The sequence below is a fragment of the Symphodus melops genome (genome assembly GCF_947650265.1).
Source record: "Symphodus melops genome assembly, chromosome: 5".
In the NCBI taxonomy this organism is placed as follows: Eukaryota; Metazoa; Chordata; class Actinopteri; order Labriformes; family Labridae; genus Symphodus; species Symphodus melops.
In genome coordinates, this window is record NC_136695.1 from 29,848,531 (window position 1) to 29,866,426 (window position 17,896).

General features: G+C 48.7%; 2 protein-coding genes across 2 annotated transcripts in view; both read left to right on the forward strand.

Annotated features, from left to right (window-relative positions):
- The window catches only part of scnm1 (sodium channel modifier 1), a 255,569-nt gene that overhangs the window by 142,016 nt on the left and 95,657 nt on the right, over positions 1 to 17,896 (forward strand). The window lies entirely within an intron of this gene.
- On the forward strand, positions 9,421 to 12,818 carry lingo4b (leucine rich repeat and Ig domain containing 4b). The gene is made up of 2 exons (XM_079344366.1): positions 9,421 to 9,497; positions 10,048 to 12,818. The coding sequence occupies exon 2, from the start codon at positions 10,060 to 10,062 to the stop codon at positions 11,869 to 11,871; it is 1,812 nt and encodes a 603-aa protein (XP_079200492.1). The 5' UTR covers positions 9,421 to 9,497; positions 10,048 to 10,059; the 3' UTR covers positions 11,872 to 12,818.

The following is a 17,896-nucleotide window of genomic DNA, read 5'->3' on the forward strand; positions in this document are numbered from 1 at the left end:
TACTCAATAAACAGACATCTGTTCTCCACCAACTCCTCATGAAAAATCACCACCCAAATCTCTGATATTTTTCAACCAATCGGATGAAAAGTTGAGCTGTTTGAATCCCAGACGGGACAAAACACAAGACAGAACAATGAAACTAAACCAAAGACACCTTTCCCTCCGGCTCCTTCCTTCCAAGGCAGCTGAAAGAGTCCCGTCTGCTACAACCAGCTGATCAGAGTCCAGGCTCCGCCCCCTGCGTGTGCAGAGACAGAGCTGTCACGTTGTTACATATAAAACCAGTTTGCTGCCTGCTAACCTGTTTGTCAGTTGTTGTCCCAGATCAACAGGAAGAACGTCCGATAGTGACGAAGTGACAGAGGGCGTATCGCCACCTGCTGTCCAGACAGCAGACGCACAGTTAAACTGAGACAATGTGACCGGAGCTGCAGCTTCATATATGAACACACACTGACTGACTCCGACCAAACGTCTTTACGTCAACACTTCATTTCCACTGATGACTCTCCATGTTGGATTTGGTTCTAATCTCCCTGCAGTCAGGTGAAATCCTGGATCAGCGTGGCAGCGAGGGCTCAGGGGCGAACGGAGCGCGTGCAGCATGGCTCTCCTCTTGTCATAATGAGGACACACGTCACATCAGCTGCAGAGAGGCTCAGGAGGAGCAGAGCACCACCAAGGGAGCACCAAGGATTTGACGCTTGGGATCCTGCCAAATGGGCAATTTAATCAAGAGGGCCTTTTATGCACAGGAAGTGTGTCGGCCTCCTTGTTAGAGGATGATTTATCTGCTCTGTTATATTGGGCAGCCGCTCCAGACCTCGATTGATCGCCTCAGGCGTGGAAGTGAAAGACAAGTGTGTAACGAGTTTCTCTGCAGAGTCCGTGTGGAGCGGCGTGCAGTAAAACTAAAGCAGATGTTGATCAGCGTATTGATTTGCATCCTTCAGACTTTCAAGAGTTCAAGTCAGGAATAATGAACATGCAACATTTAGTCGGACTTTCACAAACAGGAAGTCAAATAGTGCAGCTCTGAGGCTCGTGACAAAGAGAAAAGGAGCGCCTTGAAACCGCTCAGATTGAGTTTATGACCAAAGGTGCCGAGAGCTGGATCAGAGCGCCCGACCTCGAGAAAAACTCTCTTTTAATCCAGACTTTTAGAGTTTGTCTAAAATGTGACAAAGCGTAGCCTCCAGTTTTTCCACTAACTCTCCGCTGCCATTCGCCGTCACTCTGGCCAATGATTGGAGCGCCGCTTTCGACAGAACACGCTGCAAAGCTCGCATCAAGCTGGACAGAACCTGAACAGGAAGTCAGACGAGGAAACGCAGAGCATTTCAAAATAAAGCACAACAAACAGACTCCATCACTTTATGAACGTTAAATCAGAAAACACAAAGCTACATGTTGGCTGCACAGATTTCTTGTGATCTTGTAGTTCTGCTGTGACCCTTCCAGAAACGGATCCAGCTGTTGAAGGTGGAGCATCAGAGGGAGCAGAACCACTGAAGGAGCACAGACGGCCCCTCGCCCCCCCCTGTTTACTGTGATAAGCGTCATTCACTGATTTCACACCTTTTAATCGATGCTTCCTGTCTGAAGCAGGAGCGTGACGCCTTCAGATTACTGAGAACATTGCTTCAGTCTGTTTGCATATTCTGCGTCCCATCAGAAGAAATGAGAGAACTGGCAGAGTGTCTCACTGCAGGTTGATTTCTGTCCAACTGCAGCGCATTAATATCTGTGTTGTAGCCAGAGATGCTCGTGCACAGCTCCTCTCAGCCTCAGCAGAGTAAGAGCCGAGGCGACGTGTCTCAGGTCACACGTGACGGTTTCCTGAGTGGGGTTGTTTGTTCTCAGTGTTTGCACATGAGGACATCTTTTTAAGGCTGATTGTGTGATGCTTTATCGAACCCCGAGTCCACGGCAGCACGCCTTCTTGAAGATGAATAGAGAGCTCAGATGTTCATGAATGGAGAGCTGAATGTCCTGAGGCTCGAGCCTGCAGAGGACTTGTTGTGTTGTTTGGCCTTGAAAGAAGCATCTTTTTATTCCAGGCTTTCTTTCATGCAGCATCTTTCCTTTCATGCCGTGTGTCCTTTAACACGCGTGTGTCCTCTCCAGTTTGTGTCCTCCTTTTTATGGCTTCCGTTTTCTGCAGGTCAGCGCTGTGAGTACGAAGTGAAAAAAGAGAAATAACAAACACTTTTCTGCTAACCAATCACGTCGCTCTTTGGTTAAAAGACCTGGACCCTTAGGAGCCTCTTTTCTCCTCCCTCCTCGTCTCCTCGTCTCCTCGTCTCCTCCAGGGTGCATTTAAGGAAGATCCTTCATCATGAAGGCGGAAAACCCTTTCCTCGTCAGTTGAGGAGAGAGGGCGGGAGGATGTGAAAATGACTTGAATGAAAAGCAGCTGAAGTTTGACGACTTGTTACGTGACATTGTTCTCGCTCAGAGAAAACGAAGGAGGGGGAGGAGCTTACAGCTTGGCCACTCGCTCACAGGCGGGACATTTAATGTGATAAGGGCGAGGCGAGGAAATAAAAAGTCACCAAACAGCCGACGCCTGAAACCAAACAGGAACGATCAGCGAGCAGCTGTACACTTCAGATCTACAGCGGAATATTGGCTGCTAGCACGAGCTAGCTAGCTACGACTGAACAAGGTCTGGAGACAACTGGAGACTGTGGAGCCCCCTGGTGGACAGGTTGAGGTGAACAGGCGCAGCACATAGCTCGACTTCGAGGACGCTCGGCGATGTTGTTGTTTTCTCCCCTCATGGATTACCTGTCCGCCCGTCAGTGTGTGTGTGTGTGTGTGTGTGTGTGTGTGTGTGTCTCCTACCTTCGCCCTTCACATTAAAGCTGATGAAGATTGATTTCCTTTAGGTGCTGCTCTTATTGGTTCTGATCCGTCAGCAGTTGTCAGTCGGGGCTTAAGGGCAGGGCGGCGTGAGGTCAAGTATACCTGCTGAACTCTCAGTCGGCTCCACAGCTACATGAAGCTAGCAGCTAACTAAAGGGGGGGGGGAGGCTTCAGTATGGAGGAGGCGTGGCTAGCAGTTTCTTTTGGTTTCATGCTTGAGCTCAAAGGTGACATAAAGATGCACACACACACACACACACACACACACACACACACACACACACACGGCCCAGGATGTACTGTATCATCATGTGAGCAGCTCGGACTCTCTGCTGCTCGTCTGTGAAGTCGCCTCCAGCTGTCTGCGGAGCATTCACACTGGATCTGTACTATAAAGTGTCTGAGGTTCAGATGTGTTTTGTCTTCACGCTCGGCAGAGTTAACCTTCAGAACACGAGAGACGCTGGTCGACCTTTGACACTGGACCTTATTTCATTTTCTTTTCTGATCTGGAGATTTGAAGGATTCGCTCAGATCCACTGTTTTAGATTTCGCCTCATGTCCCATCGTCCACATAGGGGTTGGTTTTTTTTGCACCTCCGTCCTGCACTTTTCCAAGGCAGGCCGAGTCGAGACCATAAATATCCCTGAAAAATATTCACCCTGTGTGCAGGGGGCGTGTCCCTCACTTCGCCCGGGGGAAGTTATTTGTCCTTCTAGAAAGAGGCGTTTTCCGTCCAATCACAGTGATGAAAAACGATCAATCATGGTCCTGATTTAAAATCCATGTGGGCTCGTTTAAAACAGAGACCAGACTGCTTTTAGGAGGAACACATTAACGTGTAACCTGCAGGCTGTGAAGGTCCCACGAGAGGACGAGAAGTCTTCATAGAACATTCAAACTTGTAGATGAAAGTTGAAATGATGCACTTTGGGAGCGTGTGGATAATTTAGCAAACAGAAGTGACGCAGACCTAAAAAGCTAACGTGACGTGTGAAGCTGCCACACATGCAGCGCTCCGGCTCCGGAGGGAAGCAGGTGTGCATCAGATTATCATGCAGGCCTGTCAGTGTGCCAAAGAAGCTCCACCTGCACACCGGAGAGGGGAGATTACCCAGATGATCGTTTTTCTGTGAAAATCACAACACGCTTCTTTTCTCTCTGGCTTAACTCATCTCCTCCGAACCTGCAGATCCAATAAAACTCCTGCAGCCAGCTCTGGAAGAATCTCTTCCTGGCTTCACTTCACCTGACTAACGTTTTCGAGCACACGGCGCCAATGATTCACTCGTCCCACATAACACGCTTATTTTTACTTTTCCTGCTAATTTCATCTCCTGACTTTTTAAATCCAAGAACCTGGTGGACAACAAACCTGTCTATCAGTGTGTGTGTGTGTGTGTGTGTGTGTGTGTGTGTCCTGAATGGGTTTGTTTTCCACACCTTCTGCACAATGTGGTTCAAATCATTTGATTTCATGTCGATCAGCTGAACAGCAGCCGAGCGATGTCCCACATTTCATGAGGACTTAATATCAGTTGAAGTCTGTGTGTGTGTGTGTGTGTGTGTGTGTGTGTGTGTGTGTGTGTGTGTGTGTGTGTGTGTTTGACCCGTGTCAGGTTCAGAGTCCTGCTCCTCCCACCACTCAGCTCGTCTTTAATGCCCCCCCCCCCAGACGCAGCGCTGAGACGAGTTCCCTCCTCTCATTTGTTTGTGCTCTTATTAATATTGCAGACGCTGCACTTTGCGTGGCGTCGCTCGGAGACTTAACAGCGGGGCGCTTTAAACGCCTCTGTGACCCCCCCTCACCCACATCACGAGAACACGTCTTCTGCCCCTCCCTCTCTAAACATCGCACTGAGCCGTTTATTGACCACGCAGGAAAAGGTGAGGAAGGGAGTATGAGAGAAGATCACTCCCATGACGCCCATCAGTCACATGATGAATCTGAGAGCTGACTCCGCCCACTTTACACCAAACCCCCCCAAAAAAAGAGAAAGAAGTCGAGAGTCAGAAGCTTCTTCCAGAACGAGCAGGAAGCAGCTCAGTGATGTTTTTACAGCTCAGAAGGAAACAATTCATATAATCCTGTTTGTCACACACAAGCTCACTGACGCACACCTTCCTCTGTCTCCGCCCCCACATGGCGAGCGCCTCCGTGTAGCCAAACAAGCTCTCTCTTCTTCTTCTGTGAGGGTTCGTCAGTCTGCATTATCCCGACCTCCTCCAAGGTCCAGTCAGTGTTTTCATGTTTTGATGGATTGTGAGAACAGACGCTCATCTTCCACCTGAAACGCTGCCCCCTTGTGTCTAGAACTGGGACGTGTTGTGGGAAACGTTTGCTGTGTTGCTTCTCAAACATGGCGTTTGACCTGGCTGCGGCTCCTGACAGGATCTTGTTTACAAGCTCTTTCCCCGACACGGCCGCAGGGAAACACCGGGAGCCCTTTGTTTTCCAGCGATGTGCCCGACAGCTGCTCTGCCAGCAAACCTTTTAATATTTGCCGCTTGCATGCGGGAGGTCTCGGGGGCCGTCACGCTGCAGCAGGTGCCAGAAGCTCATGACAAAAACACACAACTCCAGTGACACACACTTTAGAGCGCACGGCGGCACACAGAAAGGCACGCGCTCACGCTCGGTGATCCCCCCGCTGTTGTTCTGTTCCAGCCGCTTTAATTGGGGATTTGAGCCGGGCTCTTGTCTTTCTCACTGTGACGCGCTCAAAATAGCTCTCTGACAAGTGTCAGAAAACCCAGCCGGGGTGCGACTGTAAAGTCTCTGTCACACGGGGCCGCCTGGCACTGGGATGAACTCCAAATGAAACAAAGTCTGTCAGCCTGCTGCCCATGTGTGGACTCATGTTTCCGTCTCCTGCACCTGTTGCAGAGGAAGATCTGCACTCAGACGTTTCTCTCTGGATGTGTTTGCCATCTGTCCCTTTTCACAGCAGCTTCACAGCTGAGAGCTCAGAGACAAACCTGTAATGAAGTCAGAGCACATCCGTCGCCTCTTCTTTGCTTCTGTGGTTGCTGCTGCAGAAAGTGCTCATAGTGAAACACATGAGCCTTCCTGACATGCAGCGTGATCACTGCACGCTCCACATGCAGGTGATAGAGGGGTTTCCATTTAAAGGAGGTGTTTGAGATAGTTTAGAATATGAACTTTGCTCGTGGTCTTCATCACGGTCGAGAAGACTGAATCTTCAGGGTGCAGTCGGGACGAAATGTAGAAAAAGGTCAAACATATATATCAGCTACAGCGATGAGCACAGACTTGGAGGAGACGGGATTGTCCAACAAAGGGAAGAGTGACATCACACCTGGTCAGCAAGTAGAAATCAAGAGGATGTTTTAAAGCCTGCCTCCTTCTGAGCGCTCCAAACAGGAAGAGGAGCAGAGGATGAAGAGAGACCCTTTCCGCGTGTTTGAGGTCAGACAGGTTTCTGCAGGGAGGACGGATGGTGGAGCTAGCGATGCTAACGTTAGCCACACAGCAAACTGAAAAAGACTAATGCTCGGTGCAAACTGGTTCAGACCGTTTGACTTCAGTGTTTTATTATCTTTAGATGTGCTTTACTTGAGTCGCCATAGCAACGCCTGGAGTTTGGATGGAGGTTTGATGAGCGGTGGACATTCAGCTCTTCTTTAACGTCATGAACGCACTTTGACTCTCTGCAGGCTCTGATGGTTTGTTTGATGGTTTGGTAATTGAAGTCGTCGTCTGATAAACGTAATCCCTTCATTATCTTCACACTCGGGGAAACATAAAGGCAGCTGTGGCGTGCTAAGGCACGACTAACTCTGCAGCTGCGAGCGCTCGCTGAAGAAAGTGCTAATTTTAACGCGGGAGTGACAACTGTCCAAAGATTGATGTGAGGCGATAAGGCCCGAGCCCCGGAGCTTTGATGAGGGTTTTCATCTGATGACGGAGGACAGAGAGCAAACGGAGCTCGCTCACACACAGGAATTATTCCAAGGAATAAAAAAAAAAAAGAGTACAGGGAGTTCACCCAGAGGACGGCTGGACTTGTCTGCAGAGAGGTCACATCCCAGTGAGTGTGGCTTCAGGGTTCGTTAGGTAAGAGTCTGCTGCGCTGGCTTTAGACGAGTGGATAAAGAGAGTCTACAGGAGAGTCAATCAGACTCTCTGCAGCCTGATATGGAAGCAAATCAAATCAGTTACCAAACTGTGTTATGCAACAGCTTCATAACAGCGCTGACTTTTCCAATACTTACTGAAATAAAGATTTCTGTTCATTCAGTTGATCCCACTTTCGGAGTTGGGAAGTCGTCGACACCAGATTACAAACTGGACCTTCATCGGTCTGCGTGAAACGAAGATGGAGATGCTTCGTATCTGCTCCAAGCTGTCAGCAGTCTGACGTGTGAAAGTGCATCACGTATAGAAACAGGAGAAGAGTGCCTAATAGAAAATAGTTAGCATCATTAACCCTGCAACACGACACTGTTGGGACTCCACGCCGCAGAGGGCGAGAAATACACGTCCAAATTACAAATGCATTTACGCCCTGACTTTCTCGTTTGAGTGACGGGGTCGGCCCCGGCTCTGACCCCCGGGGTCCCGACCTTTGGCTTTACGATGTGTGCATAGGCACTTTAAGAGGAGGGATTCTGATCCGTGATTGGCTGCCAGGGCCGGCAACTAACGGAGCACACGCCTGAGATATCACACACCTGCCAGTCTGCGTCTCTCACAAGGTGGCTCAGGGGGGATTAAACAAGCCCCCCCCCCCCCGTGATAGGACGAGGATCTCTGGAAAAGATTCCGTTTGCATTCAAAGAAAGTGAGCTGTCACACTTCAGTTTAATTTGATGTTTGTCTGTTGGATTCATCTCAGACAGCGGGCGACTCAAAGGGCGACAAACAGACATTTTATATTGTGAAGGACGGAGACGACCACCTCAAGCTGCCGCACGTTCTGCTCCTAAAGTTCGATCTCAGGACGCGTGGTGGATCTGTGACTCAGCGTGTGAGGACAGGTCAGAAACATCAACACTGTAAATATGCAGCTTTTAACTTTCGCTGTCGAACAGAAAGCTGACCTGTGATTGGCTGACGTTGGCCGTGTATTAAAAGCCACTCCCGCTGTGTGCGGTGTGTGTGTGTGTGTGTGTGTGTGTGTGTGTGTGTGTGTGATATATCAGTCTAACAGGAGTCCTGGGAGGGTTTGAGTGTGTGACAGCAGAGATGAGACAGAGGCGGTGCAGCTCTGCAGCGAGGACGAGTCCACGCTCTGCAGAACTGAGGAGACGAGCTCCACGGCTGCAGGTCAGCGCCGCTCTCATCATCCCACACGCTTCCTGTGTTTGAAGGTTTGATCTTCACGCTGTGGTTTGTAACTTGGCTCGCCGTGCGTGCGGCGTGTGCGTGTGTGTGTGTGTGTGTGTGTGTGTGTGTGTGTTGTTGATTCTCAGGGGTTTGTGAGCCAGGCGTAGAATAATGGAGTTGTGTCACATTTAACATTCGTGTGCTGTTTAATCTTTCAGCTCTTCGTTTTCTGATTCGTCTCTCAGAATCAAACTTTGAGCTTTTGGTTGGTTTGAAACACGTTTTTCATCCAGTTTGATTTTTATGTTTCTGAATTTATTTTCACGTTTTTAAAACCTGAATCTTGTTTCTGTCCTTCTCTGCATTTGAAGGCTTCTGAAGACACACAGTAAATATAACACTTGACTTCACAGATGTTTTATTATAAATGGAGCGATAGCTTAGCGATCATCTGGTCATCTGTTTTTATACTCGTCAATAATAATAAAGAGAGTCAATAATGTCCCTTTGATTGATTGTCTGTCTTGTTTTTGATCATTAAGAAAGTCCATCATGTGTTTTTGATTCTGTCGAGCTGAATGATGATCTTTCCTGTGAGTCTGCAGATCGTACGTTGACTCTTCCACGAGTGTTAAATACTGTCACTGTTTCTTTTCCCGTCTCGGGGTCAAACGAGGTCAAAGTGAGACTCTGGGATTTTGTTGTCTGCGGTACAGAGAGATGTTTACACTCTGCTAATATGAAAACACTCAGACTAAGGGAGAAGCCCGAGATGCCAGCAGCTGAGACGTCTGAGCAGCGTGGAAGACTTCGGTACCCTCCGCTCCACGAGACCGGCCGGTGCTGCATGAATCATTTAAATCCAGGACCTTTTTTTCAAAGCTGGTTTTTAATTCATCAGGTTTTTTCTTGGCTTTCCATTAGCAGGAACACATACAAGTTTTATCACCGAGCCGAGGACGCGGCTGCTTCTTATCTCAGCTCTCTTTTCTTCTTAATTTGAAGCCAAAGCTGAAGTTCAGCTCAAAAACTCTACGATTGGTTCTCGTGCAGAATGGAGACTCTGCATCACTGCGAGAGTGAAGTGTTGCTGATCAGTGAGAATCAGAGTTACCTGAGGAGTTAAAAAAACTTTAAACTTATTAAAACAGAAGGAAGGTCGCTGAAGAGCCGCCGCCGGTCGCTGCAGGAGCGTACGTTCATTTTGCTAAACCTGTGTGTCTTCCCCTCTGCTCTCCAGGACACTCTGAATCGAGTCTACAGAGGACGTACCTGAAGCCGGACTCCACCTGGACGCTCACTGGTTATGAAAATCTGCACTCCAACACTGAAACGGTGAGTCTGGGATGAGAGGCAGAACGAGTTTATTCACATGAAGAACATTAAGAGGCTTCGCTTAGAGTAGGGGGGGTCCCACATCTGGAGACTGCAGCTGTGGGTTTGAATCCTCAGCCCTTTACTGAGACTCAGCCCGGAGGAGGGGGGGAGCCAGTCGCTCAGTCTGTAAGGACTTTGGATCTTCAGGGTCGCTGGTACAAGTCCAAAATATGGGATTTGGTCCGGTAGCTGGAGAATTATGTTGCGAGTTAGTCCCGAGCTATGCCGAGGTGCCCTTGAGCAAGGCACTGAACGGCCAGCTGCTCTGCCAGCTCTCTGTGTACAGGTCCTGTTTGGGACTTGGTGAGAGACTGTGTCCCCCCCCCCGAGGATTTAGACTCTAAGCAGCCTGGACACGAGACAAACCGTCCCGCTGTCTTTACAGATTCATCACTTAGATTGTAGAAATGTTTAGAAACAGGTTTCTGTTTTTGAGTGTTTGTTCTGTCATTTGATGTTTTTTCGAGATAATCAATGCTGAACTAATGATGGCTGTGTCTCCTCACAGGCCGGGGGTAAGATGTTTGTGGAGTCAGTCGTCAGATGGGGGGCGTGGAGCGTCCTGCTCCAGTTGGGTCTGGGTGTTTCTGCAGGAAGCTGTCCTCCACGCTGTGTGTGTCGACCTGAGACTAAAGAAGTCATCTGTGCAGGCAAACACTTGAACTCAGTGCCAGAGGGCTTTTCCAGCGATGCCAGGCGTTTGGATTTATCCCACAATAAGATTAAGACTGTGGGGCGCCGCCAGTTCTCTGGGCTCCAGCAGCTCCAAGAGTTGGATCTGAGTGATAATCTAATCTCCATGATTGAGGTGGAGGCTTTCCAAGGCCTGCAGAGCCTCAGGACGCTTCGGATTAAGAACAACCGACTCAAGATCATCCCGGTCGGGGTGTTTTCCGGCCTGTCCAGTCTGCGCTTTCTGGATTTGAGTCAGAATGAGATTCTGGTGTTTTTGGACTATACCTTCAAAGAAATGGTGAACCTGCAGACGCTGGAGGCCGAGGAGAATGACTTGGTGTTCATCTCCCAGAGAGCGTTCTTTGGACTGCAGAACCTGCAGGAGCTCAACATAGACCGCAGTAACCTGACCTCCGTTCCCACCGAGGCGTTTTCCCAGCTCCAGAGTCTGGCGCGTCTTCGCATGCTGCGCCTCACCATCTCTACTCTGCCCAACAACGCTTTCCGGCGACTCCACCGACTTCGTAGCCTGGTGATTGCAAACTGGCCAGCACTGGACACGGTCGCCAGCAACAGCCTGATCGGTCTTAATTTGACTTCCCTTGTCGTCAGCAGCTGCAATCTGAGCGCCATTCCTTACTCAGCACTTCGTCACCTTGTGTATCTGCGCTTCCTCGACCTCTCCTACAACCCCATCACTGCGATCCAAGGTAATCTGCTCGGGGACCTCCTGAGACTCCAGGAGCTGCACCTGGCAGGCGGCAGCCTGTTGAGAATAGAGCCGGGGGCCTTTAGAGGGCTGGCATACTTTCGGATGCTTAATGTGACATCCAATCAGCTCATGACTTTGGAGGAGAGCGTTTTTCACTCCGTGGGGAATCTTCAGGTGTTGCGGTTGGATGGGAATCCCCTCGCATGTGACTGCCGCCTCCTATGGGTTGTCAGACGCAGATTGCGTTTGAACTTTGACGGACATCAGCCCACATGTTCGTCACCGGACTCAGTGAGGCAGCGCGAGTTCAGAGACTTCTCCGAGAAGGAGCTCCCGAGGTTGTTTACCTGCCGACCTGCTCGTGTCATGGACCGCAGGCCGCAGGAGGCGAGAGTCGAAGAGGGAACTACCGTTCTCTTCTCCTGTAAGGCTGAAGGGGATCCAGCTCCAGCCATCACCTGGATCTCATCCCATAAAAACGTGGTAACGACAACAGGACGAATCAGAGTTTTGCAAAATGGAACTCTAGAAGTGCGTTTTGCTCAAGTTCAGGACAGCGGCACGTATCAGTGCCTGGCGGGTAACGCAGCTGGCAACGACAGCCTGAGTGTCGGACTGTATGTGAAGGGGCTCCCTCGTAACAGAACAATCCCCTTCCTCTCAGAGGAGGCCTGGGCGGAGCCGTCAAATCCCCAAGCGGCCAACTCCTCAGCTCAAATGGCCAAGCCATACCCGTTTGACGCCAAGACCCTCATCATCGCCACCACCATGGGCTTCCTGTCGTTCCTCAGCTCCGTGGCCATATGCTTCGTTTTCATGTTCTTCTGGAGCCAGAGCAAAGGTCAGATCAAGCACACGGCGACCATTGACTTTGTTCCCCGGTCCTCCATGGGTGGAGGAGGGGACGGAGGCGACGGGGGCCGGTTCACCATGAAGCTCATTTAAAGAGGGCGATGGGGTCCTTTAGGTGGACTGTGGAGCCCTGAAGGGACACTGGAGGACACAGACCTGTATTCAGAGGCCTCTTTGGAGGGCAAATCAGAACTGGTTTGTTCTCTTCTAATTTTAGAGTGGAAAGTTACATCTCAGCACCCACTTTTGCTGTGTTATCTAACTAATGAATACGTCATGATCCTGCAATAGAAAGATGTACAAAGATTGTAGGCAGAGCTGGACTGAATGAGCAGATGAACGAGCACAGACTCACTTTTCTATGTAGCATGTAATTATTATGTTCTCGTATCTCGAAGGCCGTTCGTAATTTCACACATTCATCAAACGTTTTGACATTGTTGATCCACACTCGGTGCTTGTTTATCCATTCTGTACAAGTGTGATCAGCTCTTTGTCTTCGACTGCTTCCACAAGGTTTAGAAACATTCGCCCTCTCGACCCCGCGGTTGCTATTCCTGCTTCCCCACAGGGGATCCTGCCGAGGGCTGCGACTTCAGCATGAGCTGCAAGACTCGAACATGTGAGAGGGAGAAATACTTCCAATAACAACATGACGTGGACCGGCCATAAACACAACTATTCTCATTGTTACGCTTTTATTTTTATTGACTTTGTTTTTAAGTATTCTGCGCTGCAACTGAACATTGTTCTCAGTCACGCTGCAAAAACTCAAATCTAAGCAGGAGGGACCGTTTTATTAAACATCTTATTTCAACATATTTATATGAATAGCTTGTATTGAATAAAAATGATCTGCCAAGGAGCAGTCAACTTCAACTTGTTGATGTATCATCTAAATTATTCCTTTTATCTCCATTCAAGACATGTAAAATGTTGTTGCTCCATTCGCAGATTCTTTTACTTTTTACACAATTGAGACCTAATTTTGTTCTATTTATATCTTTAGAGACAATACTGCTAAACTCTAATCATCACAGAGAGCTTCAGAAATTCAGATAAAGAAACTTTTTATACTTGTCATAATTAAAGAAGCAGTATGTAACTCTGCCCCCTAGTGTTTAAAATGAGTACTGCAGTCTAAACTCTAATCATCACAGAGAGCTGTCTCCCCCCCCTCCTCTCACACAGGTCAGCATGTAGAGACACTGTAGCTTCAGTGTTTAGCCAGCTCTGCATGTGGTGGACGCTGTAGCTTCAGTGTTTAGCCAGCTCTGCATGGGTCTGTAAAGCTTTCTGCGTTCTAACCTCTCTCCATGTTTCATCTCCAACATTGATCCTAGTTTGAGCAGCTTTCTGCTGCTGGAGCTTATTAGAAACATGCAGAGGCTTTTTAGCTCGGGTACAATCACTTCTATCTGAAGCAGTTCCACTGCCCGCTTCCATCGCTGCAACACCTGTTCACCTGATAACTGCTCTCATATCTGGCAAACCCAGGGGCGTCCAAAACGGCCTTCAAAGCCCCGCCTACCTTCTCTGGTCCAATCAAATCCAGACCCTTCAGGAGCAGAATCTAAAGTTAGAAGGAGGACATACTGGCTGCTGCTTTGTTGTGGCCTGAAATCAGACTCGATTCGAATCATGAAGGATTTTTCAGGTTCTGGTAAACGGCGCCTTTAAATGAACATGCAGCCGTGTAAATGATTAATAGCATATTATAATGTACATAGGAATGATCCCTTGCCCCCTTCATACTTAAAGATAATAAGTTAGCCGGGTCTGAATTGGATCCGTGATCTTCCCTGAAACTGAATATTTCAGCCTATCGTCACATCGGATCACGCTTTGTTGCATCTGAAGATGATTTGATTTTTTTTTTTTAAGAAACCACTTTTGTATTTCTCACACAACACAGAAAAATAATGTGCCTCAGTATCATTCTCACCGTGCACAGAGGGAATGCTCAGCTGATCATTGTTATCTTGTACATATTAAGGTCAAGGGCGTGTGTGTGCGCTGGCTTTATTCTATCGTTTTATCTAGTTCTGGGGATTAGTGTCAGTCAAACACGCCACTCCTGCCGTGTGGCTAAAGGTGCCGACGCTCTACACGCCGAGCGGCGCTCAGAAAGCTGACAGCTTTGTTTGTCTGCTCTCTTGTTCACAGATGACTTGTTTTTTCATTTCACTTTATTAAATGCCTACGTTCAAACTTGACCTGTGTGAGATGATTCTTTTCAGATTGTTTTGTGGAAGATTTTCAGAAAAGAGAAAAAAAACCAACAATCCAATCATCTTGAAAGCAATCCCTCCGAGGACGTGCGTCTGAAATCTTTCCTTTGTTGGGATGTTGGCAAGAGAGGAGCACTTTTTCTTGCATAACCAAAGCACTTAATCTGCGAGCGGCGGCTCCTTTGTGAAGACAGGAAGTGGCCTCAGACAGACAATGAAGCTTCAACTGGCCGTGTTTGTTGTCCCTTCCTTTTTTACTCAGGAATACAACCGCGTCCTGCGTCACCAGGACTTTAACTCCCCACAGAAAGGTCTCACGTGAGACCAGTCCACCAAAGCCTCAGACGACTCTGCAACATTAAAGTGGTGATAAACACGTATGAGCCGTCTCTGCTCCCCCACAGCACAGAACATATCAGACTGAACACGGGAGTCTCCTCGGTCAGCCTTCTGTTTCTGCAGGAGCATCGAGTCAGCACGGAGCAGATCGAGCAGGACAGGAAGTCAGAGAGCCAAACAACACTGAGACACCCGTTGACTTTTTAACCCTGAACACTCAGGTTTGTTGTCTTATCAGCTCGCACTGTCCCGGGTGGATCTGAGATCTCCTCGCTCCCGGGGCTCCAGCTGTCCGGCGATGTGCTCTGAGAGCGCGGTTGTCCAAATGTCCCTCCCTGAATACTTGAAGTGGGACAGGTGTGAGAGTCAGGGATCCCTCCAGCAGTGAGTCTCTCCCTGAGCAGCTCTAAGAGCAGAGTTAAGATGTCGAGTCAGGCAGCAGGGAATTCAGCTTCTCTTCTGTTTCATCAGCTGACGTTCAGACGTCTCGTCACGGCTCGTCTCCTCGCAGGCGGGCTGTGGAAGACCACCTCCGTCCAGGCAGCTCGCATGAGTCAGACAGCAGTGAAGTGGTTGAGACAGCGAGGGCTGCCGGCGGAGGGAATTGAGACATTTTAAGGCCGGTAAATGTGTGAAAGATGGAGCGAGCTCTAGATAGGACACATCTTTAAAAAGAAACTACCTGTTATCTTTGTTTTAAATGCGTCTCGAATGACAAAGAAAACAGGAAGTAAAGTTTAATGAATGTTTCTCTATTTGCATCGTTCTGAAGCTGCTGCCGCTCGCTGCTTGTAATTTGGTCGACTTAATAATTTAAGCCTTTTTCTGCTGTCACTCCAGACGACAGCATCAACGTGAAATGAATTGTGCTGTAAAGACCCCCCCCCCCCCCTCTCACCAGCAGAGGAGCCTGAAAGTCATCAAACAGCAGACGCAAAGAGACCATAATGTTCTGGTGTGTGCATCAATCAGGGAGGGGGGAGGGGCTTATAAACACCACTTTAATCTGCCCCTTTGGCTTTCTGTCCAATGGGAGCAAATAGTTGTATTAAAATAGATAATGTGACAGGCCAAGCTGCGCGGGGGACAGACCTATATAACAGATTGAGACGTGCAGAGGTAATCCAAAGGGTTTAAATCTCTGCTCGTACACGTGATTATCAGAGGGGGTTTTTTCTTTTAGGTTAGTCCAGGCGACCGCATCAGATGATGTTCTGTTCACTGATTCTACGCGGAGCACGCCGACTCTTCACTCTGAGCTCATTGGTTGATTCCTGCAGCAGAGACCCGACATGTCAGTAAATGTGTGAAGACGTTCGGTCATATTGCATCTGAGGTTCACGCTGACACGGACCTAGCAGACAGGGAGGGGGGGCGGGACTGGAACACCCAGGTGGGACTGGACCACCCTGGGCCCGGTTAGAGGGGGGGAGGGGTTCTCATAGTAATATATAGTGTTTGTCAGAGTAAAGAAGGCAGAGTGAATGAACACGGCTGGGAACTCTTCACGATCAAAACAGCTCTTCAATGGTTTGAGTTTGGACTGCAGTACCCATTTTAAACACTAGAGGTCAGCGTCATATATCACTCCTTTAAAGCTTCACTTGCAGCAACTTCTGTCCAGGCACAATAAGACAGACTCTGTGACCCACGTTCAGGTCTTGACCCTGGCACTAAGACTCGACCTTGCACAGACAGGATGCAACCTTCAAGGTCATCAAAGACGAGTCTTTTTGATCCGTGCCCTGCTTTTCTCTCCGTTGGATTTGGAGAATGTCGACATGGAATCACCACAAAACAATTTGGTTTTAATCCGCTTTTCAGTGTCAAGGTCAGCACCAAATATCATTTCATCCAATTTTCATCCAGCGGCTTTCAAGATATTATTCTTTGGAGTGTCGGACTGGCTGACAAAGACCTCAGTGACATCATGTCTCACACACACACACACACACACACACACACACACACACACACACACACACACACACACACACACACACACACACACACACACACACACACACACACACACACACACACACACACACACACACACACACACACACACACCACCACCAGCACAGGAGTGCTCGCTGTGTTCAGCCCCCCTCACTCAGACATCTCTCTGTTAGTCCACAGGACCCTGTGTGTGTGTGTGTGTGTGTGTGCGTGTGCGTGTGCGTGTGAGTGTGTGTGTGTGTGTGTGTGTGTGTGCGCGTGTGTGTGTGTGTGTGTGTGTGAAGCAGGACTCAACTACAGAGTGTAAAATTGAATTTCCTGGCGCAGGATTAATAAAGTTCAGTCATCCTCATCAAAACACTCGTCACACCCGGCGAGCTGATCCGAGCAGCTGAAGGAGAAGCTCCGCCCTCACACGGCGTGCACACTGAGGAGGTGAGATCATTAAGTCAGAGTGATGACACACAGATTGAAAGTCTCCCTTCTGCTGCCATCTAGTGGTCGACATCTTCCCATAACAGCTTTGCAGCATAATGAAAAATGACATCACTGTTGAATGAGGTCATCCGTGCAGCCGACAGGAGAGTTTAAACACCGAGGGATTAACTGTTGGAACAAAGGAACTCAATCAGGCTCAGGTGACGCACACCTGGAGGGAGAACTGTTCTGCAGCCAGCGAGATGACGACATCCATCATGACACACAAATCACCAAAACAGGCGTAACGAGAAACAACACATGAGAGAGGAAGAAATATCACAAAGATGGCAAACACATTTTCATTCATTTTTCAGGCTTTGAAAATTCAGATAAAGAAACTTTTTATACTTGTCATAATTAAAGAAGCAGTATGTAACTCTGTGTTACCCCCTAGTGTTTAAAATGAGTACTGCAGTCTAAACTCTAAACATCACAGAGAGCTGTCTCCCCCCCTCCTCTCACACAAGTCAGCATGTAGAGACACTGTAGCTTCAGTGTTTAGCCAGCTCTGCATGTGGTGGACACTGTAGCTTCAGTGTTTAGCCAGCTCTGCATGTGGTGGACACTGTAGCTTCAGTGTTTAGCCAGCTCTGCATGTGGTGGACACTGTAGCTTCAGTGTTTAGCCAGCTCTGCATGTGGTGGACACTGTAGCTTCAGTGTTTAGCCAGCTCTGCATGTGGTGCACACTGTAGCTTCAGTGTTTAGCCAGCTCTGCATGGGTCTGTAAAGCTTTCTGCGTTCTAACCTCTCTCCATGTTTCATCTCCAACATTGATCCTAGTTTGAGCAGCTTTCTGCTGCTGGAGCTTATTAGAAACATGCAGAGGCTTTTTAGCTCGGGTACAATCACTTCTATCTGAAGCAGTTCCACTGCCCGCTTCCATCGCTGCAACACCTGTTCACCTGATAACTGCTCTCATATCTGCCAAACCCAGGGGCGTCCAAAACGGCCTTCAAAGCCCCGCCTACCTTCTTCTACCTCTGGTCCAATCAGATCCAGAGCATTCAGGAGCAGAATCTAAAGTTAGAAGGAGGACATACTGGCTGCTGCTTTGTTGTCAGAGAAGCTTCAACACAGCAGGTTTCCTTCATGATCACACAGGAA